The sequence below is a fragment of the Rhamphochromis sp. 'chilingali' genome (assembly GCF_963969265.1).
Source record: "Rhamphochromis sp. 'chilingali' genome assembly, chromosome: 17".
Taxonomy (NCBI): Eukaryota; Metazoa; Chordata; class Actinopteri; order Cichliformes; family Cichlidae; genus Rhamphochromis; species Rhamphochromis sp. 'chilingali'.
This window is the reverse complement of record NC_137944.1, coordinates 1,850,688-1,864,930: the sequence shown is the minus strand read 5'-3', so window position 1 is coordinate 1,864,930 and position 14,243 is coordinate 1,850,688. Positions and strand designations below refer to the sequence as shown.

The window sequence follows — 14,243 nt, the reverse complement described above, 5'->3', positions numbered from 1 at the left end:
GTATTTGAAGGTATCAGATCACTTTTTAGAACGATGGTCTTTGGTTAATCAGAAATTATGAATCACAGCCTGTAACAGTTCATCAAGACTACGAATCGTTTTTGTCAAACTGTGGACGTAGTGCTGCTGACGTTTACATGTAACACTGAAAGTCTGCACTTCAGTGTCTGTGCTGTCCAGATACTTACTGATCTAAACGTATTTCTATTCTGAATAGTTCCCAATAGTTCCAGCTGTGTCTCCTGCTGTTTCCTGTTTGTGTCATAGTCTTTCTGTTCTTGTACTGTTAGTGTTTCTGTGGTTCCTGTAGTTCCAAGCGCAGAGTCATTTCCTAGCGTTACAGCGTTCCCTCATGAACAGCCTATTGGATTACAATGTCACCAGGGTTTTAATAGTTTTGCAGTTTTCATTAGTTTTTATTTTTATTTAGTTTTGACTTCAGATTTTCAATTTTGTATCAGGTTTTATTAGTTTTTACCTTTTGTTTGCTAGTTTAGTTTTTATTTTTTTTAAACCCTTAGTTTCAGTTATAGTTTTCGTCGTGTTTGCAACAATGAAGTGTAACAAAATCCCAGTTTCATCATATCAGTCATGCTCTTCTGCTTATCCTTGGGTATGTTGCTCTTCCAGCTACCATACCCTGCACCCTGGACAGGTCGCCAGTCTGTCGCAGAGACAGACAACTCACATCCCCACCTATGGGAATAAATAAATAAATGAGGGCAGATGAACAACCATTGATAGCAGGCAACTATAAGATATATATCTTGGCCCCAATGAGACTATTACCTCTTGCAGCTCCGGGTGAATTGCTAAACTTTTTGAAGGCAAAAAGTTGTGTAGATATCCCAGTCTCAATAAACATATTCACCAACGCTTCCTCTCGCTTGTGATGTTCCTGCGAACGGACCAACCAGCAGCCATCGGCTCGCTGTTGGAAGCACTGCATTAATGGTTTTTGTGGAGTTGTCTCGGGATGCTTCACGCTGCCCGGGGTTAGCTTCTGTTTCTGGGGATGAGGCTTGGGCGTGCTCCCTTACCTTCTCAAGCTAAGCTAGGTTAGCCTTCTTGTGTGAGCTTTTCAAAGGTTCCCTTTAGAAATGTTCCGCATAATTTGTCTCTTTCCACTACAAGACACTTGCTTTATCTAAAACGCAATCATATTCAGAGTAATATGAAATTGGACTCTGGCAATTTCTCCCGACTTTTGCTGACGTGATTCTGCGCGTGGACGGAGCAGCGACACAGACGACTCGACTAACGTACTGCCCCCTGCTGGCACAATGAGACACAGCAAGAAAAAACCTGGAAACTACACTTCACTTTCACCCGACGCTATTGAAAACTAAACACATTTTCGCTATAAATCCAGTTAATTTTAGTTAGTTTTGTGAACGCTCATTACAGTTTTAGTTAGTTTTCCGTTTTTTGCAAAGTCTTGTTTTTATTTTTATTTCCGTTAAAAGAGGTGAAAAGAGTGAAAAATGTTTTTTCACTTCTAGTTTTTGTTATTTCGTTAGTTTTCGTTAACAATAATAACCTTGAATGTCACTGTCAATAAAAGGTTGTTTTAGTTCCTTTTATTTATTCCTAACAGTTTGCTTTTGAGTTCTCAATCAACATTAAATGTAATGAATGGTGAATTTATTCTGGTAGCTAAACTGACCTAAAAACTCTCTTTGTTTCATTTTTGTGCTCCTGTAATTGTAGTTTTTGTCCTTTCAGCAACAGAAGACGGCCCTGATGAAGAACAATGTTCCACTGCGTGCAAAAAGTAAGAACAATGGAACAAATCTAAGAAATGAACTGCATATTCTGCCTCACTCTCGTCCTGTCTTCTTTCCTTCCTCCCTCCTATCTATCTCTTTATCAGTATGTTCCTCCGTCATCATTAAAATCCTCTTTAGCTTGCTAACATGTTGGAATATTTTTCCCTTTCTTCAGCCAATTCTCTTTATAATACAACTATTTTCTCCTCTCAGCTCAAGGAATGCGAGAACGTCCAACTTCAGCTATTTACCCCTCTGAAAGCTTCCGACAATCTCTGCTCAGATCACGCCGTGGCCGCTCTCACCTATCCCTGTCCAAGAGTGTCTCCACCAACAACATCGTAGGGTGGGTCATAAACACAGAGCGAATATTAGTGTTGCTCTGTTGTTTGGTTAAAGCTACCTGAGGTCATCAGTGCACGCTGGTTTGCTGGATTAAGGACAGAAACCAGTCACATCCACTAGTTTGGATTTGCTTTGTCGAATGTTCAGCGAACACCAAGAATGCATAAAAAGCAGGACAGGAAATGATCTTTTAAAAACACAGTATGTGACCTTAACCGTGGTCACTCACTGTCACATGGTGGGACAGGAAAGGTCATGAAGCTAATTCAAGATGATTTTGAGCTGCAACCATGAGTATTCATGCTTGCTTTCCCCCAACATGTCAATGTTTTTGATGAGTGAGGCACAGAACAGACTGTGGCTGACAGACAGATGATGATGAAGATTATCCATCTTCATGCTACAGTCACTGGCAATGATAAAGATGTATACAGGTTTTGTAAATGCTCACAGGGACGGTGTGATAATATCTCAGATTGCAAAATTTACTCTGCTCCACCTGATTTGAATTCAGCTCAGTTCAGTTTATTTATATGATACAAAATCACAACAGCAGCCGCCTCAAGGCACTTTATGTTGCAAGACCCCACAATACTGAGAAAACCCCAACAAGCACTTAGCGACAGTAGGAAGGAAAAACTGTGAAGGCCCGAGACCCAGACTAAGACATGCAAACTGGACACAGAGACCGGTGGGGGTTACAGGAGGCACACATGGCCCCCGTGAAGTCGTGCGAACAGTGCAGCCTTGTTGCTCTTTTTCTGTGACACATACACCCAAAAAGAGCAGAAAACCTTCAAAAAAGATAATCTATTACAAACCCTCCACTCCATGTTTGTTCGAAACCAAAGAGCTCATCCACTGTGTCTGGGATTGACACTGATTTGTTGAGTTTGTGCTGGCAATTTATACGGCTCCACGCTAATATATATACACGAGGAAATTTTCAGTTAACCCACAAACTTAGTTGGAAACTGTCAGTTTCAGTATGTCTGTCAATCAAAACACCAACATTCCCAACTCCAAAATGTATGAGTTGGTGTGCAGCCAGTGAAATCTCTATGCATTAAACACCACTGTTCAAGGTGCCTCTTATTATTTTAACATTTGGCTCTGTTTGGTTCTCCAGTTTGTTTGCCGCTACATTTATCTCATGCACAATAGTTAGGCACCAATAATACCTGCATGCATGTGTGTGCTGCAGGTCGCTGAATGATGATGCTCCCCTGGGACTACGCAGAATTCTCTCCCAGTCGACAGACTCCCTCAGCTTCAGAAACAGAACGATGTCGATGGAGTCGCTCAATGATGACGGTATCGCAAACATCCAAGCAGCACAAAATCTTAGACAGCTCCATGTGTTCACAGTCAGTTAATTATACATGTATGTTATATACTCACAAGTCTGCAGGCCAAAGACTGGTCATTCTTCCAGCAACATCATAATGCACTGGACTGTAGTAGAAAACAAACCAGAACAGTTCATGAAGTCCATTTCCACCCAGAGAACTGATGCTGCTGATTAGATATGTGCATAAATGAGCAGTTGAACAGGTGTACCTGGAGAATGTAGGTATTTAAAAAAGAAATTCCTTGTGACTATTTTCCACATAGAAAGTAAGGGCTGAATGGGAGACTGCAAAGAGTACAAGTTCCAATAATCTGTCTGATAGTTTATGGATTAATAAGGTGGACAGAACGTTCTGTCCACGCCTGCACACCTTCTTATTGTAACATTGTGACAAATGAATGCATGTTTCCAGAATTTAAGCAAGCTTGTCAACATGAATGCATGTTTGGTGCTTAACTTTAATAGATAATTGCTTAACTACTAGTAGTTGGGGGTGGCTGCAGCTCAGGAGGTGGAGCAGGTGTCCACAGGTGGTTTAATGGGCCGAATATCCTTGGGCAGGATACTGACCCCAAGTTGCATCCATCAGAGTATGAATGTGCGTGAATGCTAGACAGGAAGCACTGTCATATAAAAAAATAAGTGCTTGTATAAATGGCTGAATGACCCTGGTTGTATAAAGTGCTTTGAGTGCTCGGGTAGAGTAGAAAAGTGCCACATGAGAACCAGTCCATTAACCGTTTGGTGCATGCTCTGATTGGTAATAAGATCCTCATAAACATTCTTCCTGAATGTAGTGGAATACAACTGTACAGCAGTAGAAGTGAAACGTGACACATTTCATGACGAGGTCGTTGAATCTTCAAACCTTCAGGAGAAAGCTCAAGTCGTCTGTTCAAACTTTTGTCTTCAGTCTACAATAATCTCTCATATAATAATAGTAAAATAAACAATAATCTGTGAGTCTGCAGTCTTTCATACTGATCTTCTTTTCCTCTTTAGGAGAACTGTACTACGCCTCAGTCCTGGAGGAGATCGAGCTTGAGGGCCAGGACTTTAAGGCTGACTCGTGGAGCATGGCTGTGGATAGCAGTTACTTACAGACACATCGCAAAAATGTTATCAAGAGGCAGGATGTCATCTATGGTGACAAAAACATGATCTATTTTTCATCATTTCTGCCTCATATGCAGACGTTCAGTCTATTGCTAAACGTTATACATGTGTTTGCATATGGACACACATAGAAAACAAATCAGTATGTCACCGTTTAGAAATATGCAATGGTTGTCATTTAAAAATGTCGTATGCATCTCATCTCACCTTTGTTATACGTGTGTGTGTCTCTTAGAGCTGATCCATACAGAGCTGCACCACATGCAGACACTGCAGATCATGGAGAGGGTGTTTCGACAGGGCATGCTGGAGGAGCTTCAGTTAGAGCCCAGCACCGTGCATGCTATGTTTCCCTGCCTGGACCAGCTCATCAAGATACATTCCCAGTTTCTGGCACAACTTCTCCTGCGGCGCAAGAACAGCCTGCAACCTGGATCCAACCACAATTACACCATTCATCAGCTGGGGGATATTCTAGTAGAGCAGGTTTGTGATTCTGCTGACTTCCCCTTACTGACTCATATCCACAGTAACGTGACTTGTTTGTGTTCTTCTGCCAGTTCTCAGGCCAGTCTGCAGATGACATGCAGAAGACTTATGCTGAGTTCTGTAGCCGACACTTAAAGGCTGTCAAATTATACAAGGAGCTGCTCGCTAAAGACAAGAAGTTCCAGTTCTTCATACGGGTAGGAGACACATGCATGGACATATGTATATGTTAACGACCGTACCGACCTACCAAGACTTGTTCCAATTATACTTCCTAATTATTATTTCACCTTCCTCCCTCTCTTCCTCATATTGTTGTTGGGACTGCTGGCCTTCCTGCTGCACTCCTCCACAGCTGTTTCCAGCATCAGCAGCCTCGTGTGACCGCGAGGGCTTGTTACCAGTTGTTGTTGGTGCTGCTGTTGACGACGCAGCAGCATAATAAATATGAACAATAAAGCAACAATAAGCATAAGTAAATAACTGGCTTACTTGGCACCTACAATGTTTCATACTAAAGGCATTTTAATTTTACTAAGCATAGACTAAAGATGTTGATCATGTCGGAGGAGAGCTAAAGGGTTTGAATGAGCATGTCTGAAAGACATAAGGAACCAGATGTCGCTGCTATAATTGGTTAAAAAAGGGCAAAAATGCTGTTTCAGAACAAGAGGACACGTTCAAGAAAAAGAAAACGCAGCTTCAATTGAAGAGTGGAGGAAATGCTTCATCGGTGCCTAAGATAAATTCACTGCCCCCTAAAATTAAAAGAACACTTGGAAAACACATCAGATCTTAATGGGGAAAACATTCATGCTGGATACTGATACTGGTACAGATGGTAATGAGTTAGGAATGAAAGGATGCCTCATTGTTTGATGGAATGAAATGAAATTATGAACCTACAGACGGCTGAATTTAAAGAATGGCGCAGCAGGCTCTCCCATTTTACTAACGGTACTCAGGAGTTTGTATGACTGACAATGTTGGGACATGCTCCTAATGAGACGGCAGATGGTGACCTGGGGGATCTACTTTTACATCTGCCTGCACATTTGCACCAGATAAAGTGCACCAGGAGCAGCCCAGTTAACCACTGCACCAGTGCAGGGTACAGTGGGGCAGAGGAATTCCCACTGATACTTAACGACGGTCAGGATGGCGTTGCTCAGCCTGTAGAGACCCGTGTGCGAATTCTTTCCCCCCCATTGATATCTGATGTTTTTTCCAAGTGTTCTGTTCATTTTATCAGGCAGTGCATTTATCTTAGGTACTGATGAAGCACAGACAGGCCACCCCGACCATCACTGGCCCACCACTAAACTTGTCCGGGCAGCAGAGTGTTCCCCACGACTTCTCCGGGTCCTCTTACGTATGTCACGTGTGTTCAGTGTGAACCTGCACTTATGTGTGGACAGCACAGGATACCAGGGTGGACCTGCCAATTCTGCTATTCTGTGACAAATGCCAATCATGCACTCACACATACAGTGTCGATACAGTGTCGATACAGTGTCGATACAGTGTTGATACAGTGTCGATACAGTGTTGATACAGTGTCGATACAGTGTTGATACAGTGTTGATACAGTGTCGATACAGTGCTGATACAGTGTTGATACAGTGCTGATACAGTGTTGATACAGTGTTGATACAGTGTCGATACAGTGTCGATACAGTGTTGATACAGTGTCGATACAGTGTTGATACAGTGTTGATACAGTGTTGATACAGTGTCGATACAGTGTCGATACAGTGTCGATACAGTGTTGATACAGTGTCGATACAGTGTTGATACAGTGTCGATACAGTGTCGATACAGTGTCGATACAGTGTCGATACAGTGTTGATACAGTGTCGATACAGTGTCGATACAGTGTCGATACAGTGTCGATACAGTGTCGATACAGTGTTGATACAGTGTCGATACAGTGTTGATACAGTGTTGATACAGTGTCGATACAGTGTCGATACAGTGTCGATACAGTGTTGATACAGTGTCGATACAGTGTTGATACAGTGCTGATACAGTGTTGATACAGTGCTGATACAGTGTTGATACAGTGTTGATACAGTGTCGATACAGTGTCGATACAGTGTCGATACAGTGTTGATACAGTGTCGATACAGTGTTGATACAGTGTTGATACAGTGTCGATACAGTGCTGATACAGTGTTGATACAGTGCTGATACAGTGTTGATACAGTGCTGATACAGTGTTGATACAGTGTCGATACAGTGTCGATACAGTGCTGATACAGTGTTGATACAGTGTCGATACAGTGTCGATACAGTGTCGATACAGTGTCGATACAGTGTTGATACAGTGTTGATACAGTGTCGATACAGTGCTGATACAGTGTCGATACAGTGTCGATACAGTGTCGATACAGTGCTGATACAGTGCTGATACAGTGTCGATACAGTGTCGATACAGTGCTGATACAGTGTTGATACAGTGTTGATACAGTGTCGATACAGTGTCGATACAGTGTCGATACAGTGTCGATACAGTGCTGATACAGTGTTGATACAGTGTTGATACAGTGTCGATACAGTGCTGATACAGTGTCGATACAGTGTCGATACAGTGTCGATACAGTTAGCACAGGGCTAGCTAGACATTGTCGCGCCCTCAGGCCACCCTCGTGGAAGCTGGTTGAAACCATGACTTCGTGGAGAAAAGTCATACCTTTGACTTCAGCTCTGCTGAGTGTATGATTCAAACTGATCGCTTTTAAATAATGATGAAAAATTAAAGCTTCCTTTCTGTCTCTTAGCAGCAGGTGAGTCGAGGACCCTTGCTACGTTGCCATGGTGTTCAAGAGTGCATCTTATTGGTGACTCAGCGGATGTTCAAGTATCCTGCACTTATTCAGCGCATTCTGGACAACACAACAGGTGACTCATCCCAGTCATCTGCCTCCTTCTTTTCTCAGATCTACAATGTCACTAGAAAATTAAAAAATGCTGGTTTTCACATTTAACTAACATTCATGGTTCCACACAACGAAGCAAAACCAGGCTTCAATGGGAACTTTTTCCTCTTCTCCATTTTTCTGTTATTTACTGTAAACCTAACCCTTTAACACCCAGGGTAATATATTTGGTACATGAAGCTTTTGTGAGCTGGATTTAGTAAATTAAAACTCATATATGCAAATTCATATTTCTTTCTTTCTTTTGAAAAAATTGTCAGAAGATGAAATTCAAACTTCACAGTTTTACTGAAATTAGAGATGAATCAGATGATTGTTTCTATTTTATCCAGATGATGAAGAAGAAGCTTCCTCTGTGGCCCAGGCTCTGCTGATGATCAGAGAACTGCTTAGTTCAATAGACCAACAGGTACTGAAGTGTTTGCTCCCTGTGCAATAATCTGTGCGTCATTCATTCTCTTCATATTCAAATATCAGCAAACTCACAAAGAATTTATGTTCTTTTCTAAATCTTACACATTCAGACATCAAGTACAAGTCAGTGCAAACACTCATTCTTCCTAAATGACGCTTAGATTAGGTCTTTAGATCTCTAGTTTTTAGCTTGTGCTAACAACCCAGCATTCATTTGTTCTCCTACCTCAGCTGTAAAGTGGACGACTTGTTTCACTAACCAGAGAGAGGATTTGTAGCATTTACAGGACAAACAATTGCCTGCCCTGTTCGACAGGCTCTAAACTTCCACACAAGTGCTTTTAGCTCATACTCGAGATCTTTGTTTATTTCTAAGACTGATTTACTTCTGTTTTTTATCTACTGAAAAATCTCATCGTATTTTCTGTCTTATAATGTATTACACTGTAATACAGTCATAATATGTAGTATTTATTAGTTTCAATAGAATAACATTTAGTAATAAGACCTCCTCTACTTTTACTAAAACTCAGTAAAACTCAGCTTCATTTTTAAACACTTAGACTTTGTATGTTCATCTTTCCGCCTGACTCCCTCCAATTCACACACATTTATTTTGTCTAAGTGATGTTCATTCCTCTTCTCTTCAGAGCACACCTCCACCTCCATCACCGTTTCGAAACGGATCTTACAAATCTCCTTGTAACATCCATTTTAGCCGACTCAGATTAGCTCGCTGGTTCATTCAGATGATTTAATCAAACTGAAAATGTAAGATTGAATTTCCTGTCGGCAGATGGACGATCTGGAGAAAACGCAGCGGCTTCAGGAAATCCATGCCAAGCTTGACCCAAGGGCTGAGGCCATAGTACGGGATGGAGGAATATTTAAAGCTGGAGAGTTACTCCGAAGGAGACTTATCCGTGAAGGGACCCTTTTCTGGAAAACTCCAGGATCACGACTCAAAGGTACACAACAATTGGGTGATTAATATTTAATAAAATAAACATAATACAACAGGTAGACACTGACTATTGTCCTATTACTAGCTGTCTTAATTCTTTATGGCATAGATTCAACGAGGTGGTGAAAAGACTCCTCAGAGATTTTGGTTCATATTGACAAAATACCATCAAGTCAAAACTGAACATTTAAATCAGCCTCAGTTGACCTTTACAGCAGGGGTGACCAACTCCAGGCCTCGAGGGAGGTTTAGATCTCACCCTGGGTCAACACGCCTGAATCACACGATTAGTTCATTACCAGGCCTCTGGAGAACTTCAGGACATTTTGAGGAGGTCATTTAAATTGTGTTGGATCAAGAACACATCTAAACCTGCAGGACACCGGCCCTCCAGGCCTGGAGTTGGACACCCCTGATGTACAGACTGTATATATAAAACACACGTTATACGTTGGCTTATGTAATTATTCTGTCATTAACACTAAACAACATTAAAATGCACCTTAAAAACCGTGAATCTCAATTATGAAACAAATTCTCAATTTAAAAAATGACAAATATAATGAAATAAAAACAATAATAAAAGTAAGTACGGCTGTGCACAATGAAAAGTTGGGACACTCTGCACAACTAGAATTAAATGGTAAATGGCCTGTATTTGTATAGCGCTTTACACTACATCCACACACACATTCACACACTGGTGATGGCAGCTACATTGTAGCCACAGCCACCCTGGGGCGCACTGACAGAGGCGAGGCTGCCGGACACTGGCGCCACCGGGCCCTCTGACCACCACCAGTAGGCAACAGATGAAGTGTCTTGCCCGAGGACACAACGACTGAGACTGTCCGAGCCGGGGCTCGAACCGGCAACCTTCCGATTACAAGGCGACCTCCCAACTCTTGAGCCACGATCGCCAAGCAAGAAAGGCAAGCAAGAATAAATGCAGACAGACCGACAAGAGACAGAGGACAGCACAGAGCATAAATACACACAAGGTAACGAGGGAAATGCACAACAGGAGGGATACACAGCTGAACCTAATTAAACATGAGGACAGGGAGGAAAACAGAATACACTGACATAGGACATGGAGTTTCAAAGTAAAACAGGAAACGCAAGAGACATACACAACAATGCTGTCTTAACACTGAGACATAGAGACATGACTGACTGAGGACACAGAGGGAACACGGAGCACAGGAACAGAAGCCAAGATACTAGAAATGAACTCAAAGACTGACCCAGGACTGTGACATTAACAAGGTAGTTATGTTAATGTTAGTTCCCCGAGGCATGGATTATGGATCCGGTAAAAAAAGAAACATCAAAGCCGATATGAAAAATGAACAACACACCAAAAGACGAAGAAGAATGTCGGTGGAGGACAAGGTCCACCTGATGTGTTTGCCCAGAATAAGAGACTTATGTTGTTACCTTGTATCTTACTGATTAATTTTCATTTCACTCCTCACATTTAACTGATTTTTTGTTGTTGTTTATGCTCATAAAATATGAGCATTTATCTTTTTTGTTTTTCTTTAACAAACAATGTCAGACACGGTCATATTCAATTGCTGGCTGTCCGAGTGGTGTGGGTGATTTTAACACCCATGGAGAAAATGACGGCCTTAACACGACAAATAAGAAATAACATATTACTCCCGTACTGGCTTCTCATGATTGGCTCCCTGTTAAATCCAAATGTAAAATCCTTTCAATCACAAACAAGCAAACAAACATCTTAATAGCTTTATAATAACATATCACCCCATTAGAGCATAGCCCAAACTTTCCTTTTTGCTAAAGCATAGTTAGGGCTGGATCAGGTGACCCTGAATCCTCCCTTAGTTAAAGGAGGATCCATTCTTCGTTTTATTATGAATATTCTACTATTATTAATTATAATTAAAAAATATTATTATATTGATTGATAACTTGTCCCGTCTCTGTCCCCTGACCCCAACTGGTTGGAGCAGATGGCCCCGCCCCTCCCTGAGCCTGGTTCTGCTGGAGGTTTCTTCCTGCTAAAAGCACCAAAGGGCTCAAAGGAGATCCAATGATTTCGTTTTTCTCTGTTTTCTCTGTTTTCTCTGTATTATTGTAGGTCCCTACTTTGCAATATTAATCTCTCAGTGCCTTAAGGCAACTGCTGTTGTGATTTGGAGCTGTATAAGTACAACTAAATTGAAATTCAAGTTTTAGAAAGGGGCTGTGTTGTTGTTGCCAAGGTTTGAAAGCCTGGGATTGAACCTGCTGGGTGGTGGCGTCTTTCTCTATGGTTGCCTGCATTGGTTTCCTACAGGTCCTCTGTCTATCTTCCACACTTCCGCATTTAAACCCAGAACCATCCTGCACTGCATTAAGTAAAGATTTTATACAATGACACTAAAGGGTGATTCTAGTCTAAAAAAATGTTTATGTGTGTGTTTGTGTAGATATACAGGTCTTACTGATGTCTGACATCCTGGTGTTTCTGCAGGAGAAGGACCAGAGGTGCATCTTTCCATCTATGGTAAGAAAATATTTGCACACATGTTAAAAACACACAAAAAACTAACCAAAACCCCCCCAAAGCATGCTAAAACTAATTACACAAATGCATCATTTTTGGAAAGACATTTTTTAAACATTGTAACCCTTTTGTTTTGAAAAGGATATTTCAAAACACTAAATAAATATGGATAAATAAGTAAATACTGCTTACACACAGACAGCGATGAAGCAGGTGACAGAGAGCGAATGCAGCAAGAAAGAGAAAGTACAATGACGCGCATTACTGGTAACCAAATAGCTGCGGCATGCTAAGCATGCTAACAGAAATGCACAGAATCTGTATCTTTAGGTGTGTCCTGGCTGTTTTACCTGTTCGAGGTGTGTGTGTGTGTGCGTGTGTGTGTGTGTGTGTGTGTGTGTGTGTGTGTGTGTGTGTGTGTGTGTGTAAGCCTTCATGTAACTGAACTAAGTCGTTTATTTAAAATGGAAAATAAAAGATAAACGAGGGTGAAAAAAACACATAGTTACAACAAGTTTTTCTCTTTATTTCACTAAAACTATCCATGTTGTACGTTTTAGGACAAGCCTCCAGTACTGTCCCTTCAGAACCTAATAGTAAGGGACATAGCCAATCAGGAACGAGGCATGTATCTGATTAGTGATTCCACCCCTCCTGAGATGTACGAGTTTTATGCTGCCTCCAAGGATGACAAGAACATCTGGATACGCCATGTACAGCACGCTGTCAGCAAGTGGGTAAATGCACACACAACACATGCTAAAGCTTTCCATCGGTTTGTAGTCTACAAACTGAAGTTTATTACATCTTGGGTCTTATTTCTGCATTTTGGAAAATATAAAGAAAAATGTAATTACCCAGAGACAATTATGGACTGTAAATCCCACAGAAAACACAAACATTTATTTGCATTTGCAGAGCAGAATAAATGTAGCATGTTTTTCATAGAGCCTGTACTTTCCTCCTATAGGTTATGAGGTCGGCACACTGGTTCCTATATAATAATAATAATAATAATACTAATAATAACTCCCAGATGGCTGAGCTCCTCACCCCAGAGGCCAGACACTCTTCAGGGGAAGCTCATTTCTGTCTGTACCCGTTTTTTGGTCACTACCCAGAGCTTGTAACCATAGGTGAGGGCAGGGTAATAAAGTCGAGTTACAAAAATGAGACCCAAGTTGTGATAAACTGTTTAATTATTGAGGTATAAATGTCTACTAATTAGTTTATGAACAAAAAAACGACAAATCTAAAACGTTCGTGTCTGTTATGTGACTGATAAGACGGCATGTGTGGTCTGGATTTTGTGTGTTCAGGTGTCCATCAAGAGAGGAGTTTCCCCTGATAGAGTCGGAACACAAGGCTCACCTGAGGAGGCTCAAAGGTCAGGAGAATATACAGACTAACTGAATTACATTCACATTTCAAATACCTGGGAACCAGAAAAAGACGACATGGTAGCTTAGTCTTACTGGTGGCTACGTGTTCTCTACCACAAACTTTAACCAAAAAGATGAATACTCAGGTTTTCTTTCACCCTTTTGGTCCTAAATAGTTATTTAAAGGTTTCCATACTTTTACCAAATACAGAGGTTCCACTGGACCGAACATCACTGTGATCTCCAAACCAAATCCAAAGGCCCTGTCAGAGTATCAAACATACCAAACCTGATCTAAAAATGTAAACTGCTGTAGTATCCACAGGCAGAACATCTGTGCTAGTGTCAGGAATCGTTTAGATCTTCTGACATGCCAGTATTATCTTGGATTGCGTTTTTGCCCACAGTAAATGCTTTTGCACAAGAAGGCAGCATTTCACAAGTTTGGAACAACAGTAAACAGTAAAATCATAAAGAGCAAAGCAGCTTTGGTAACGGTAAAACCATCAAATGCCTCACAGAATTTCTCTCATCAAGCTGCTTTTTTTCTGATGTATTGATTGCAAACAATTTTGGAGCAGTGACATCTAACCAGAAGCAGAGGAAGTGAAGCACGTGACTAAACGAGGAAACAGACATGAACTTATCGGGGAATTGGCACAAGAGTGGAACTAAACTCTCAACAACCAAGAACTGAGAACAGGACAAACTAAAACTAGGAAGTTAAATGAAGATATGAACAAATAACAAGTCGACCAAAGAATCAGCAGGAAAAACCGTTTCTGCTCCACAGTCATAGCTGCACTGGTCTCCTCCTGTTTAGACCATGTCTGAGCTTGTTTCATACAAATAAAATTAAACTGAAAATTGAACTGAATAGTTATTTACATGAACTGTATTTCAAACTAAAGCGTCCTGCATCAGCATTTTCATTTTGTCCAGTGAAGGCTGGGGTC

The 14,243-nt window shown here is 41.2% G+C and overlaps 1 protein-coding gene across 4 annotated transcripts in view; it reads left to right on the top strand.

Annotated features, from left to right (window-relative positions):
- The window catches only part of arhgef2a (Rho guanine nucleotide exchange factor (GEF) 2a), a 36,176-nt gene that overhangs the window by 9,833 nt on the left and 12,100 nt on the right, over positions 1 to 14,243 (top strand). For 2 of the 4 annotated variants that reach the window (XM_080863951.1, XM_080863953.1), the window contains exons 4-15: positions 1,726 to 1,774; positions 1,983 to 2,115; positions 3,319 to 3,428; positions 4,468 to 4,611; positions 4,817 to 5,067; positions 5,142 to 5,267; positions 7,854 to 7,971; positions 8,342 to 8,418; positions 9,220 to 9,391; positions 11,829 to 11,905; positions 12,466 to 12,638; positions 13,225 to 13,292. In XM_080863951.1, coding sequence (XP_080720077.1) covers positions 1,726 to 1,774; positions 1,983 to 2,115; positions 3,319 to 3,428; positions 4,468 to 4,611; positions 4,817 to 5,067; positions 5,142 to 5,267; positions 7,854 to 7,971; positions 8,342 to 8,418; positions 9,220 to 9,391; positions 11,829 to 11,905; positions 12,466 to 12,638; positions 13,225 to 13,292 — 1,498 coding nt within the window. Of the gene's footprint in view, positions 1 to 1,725; positions 1,775 to 1,982; positions 2,116 to 3,318; positions 3,429 to 4,467; positions 4,612 to 4,816; positions 5,068 to 5,141; positions 5,268 to 7,850; positions 7,972 to 8,341; positions 8,419 to 9,219; positions 9,392 to 11,828; positions 11,906 to 12,465; positions 12,639 to 13,224; positions 13,293 to 14,243 lie in introns of all 4 variants that reach the window. The other 2 variants (XM_080863950.1, XM_080863952.1) reach the window with 1 other exon arrangement.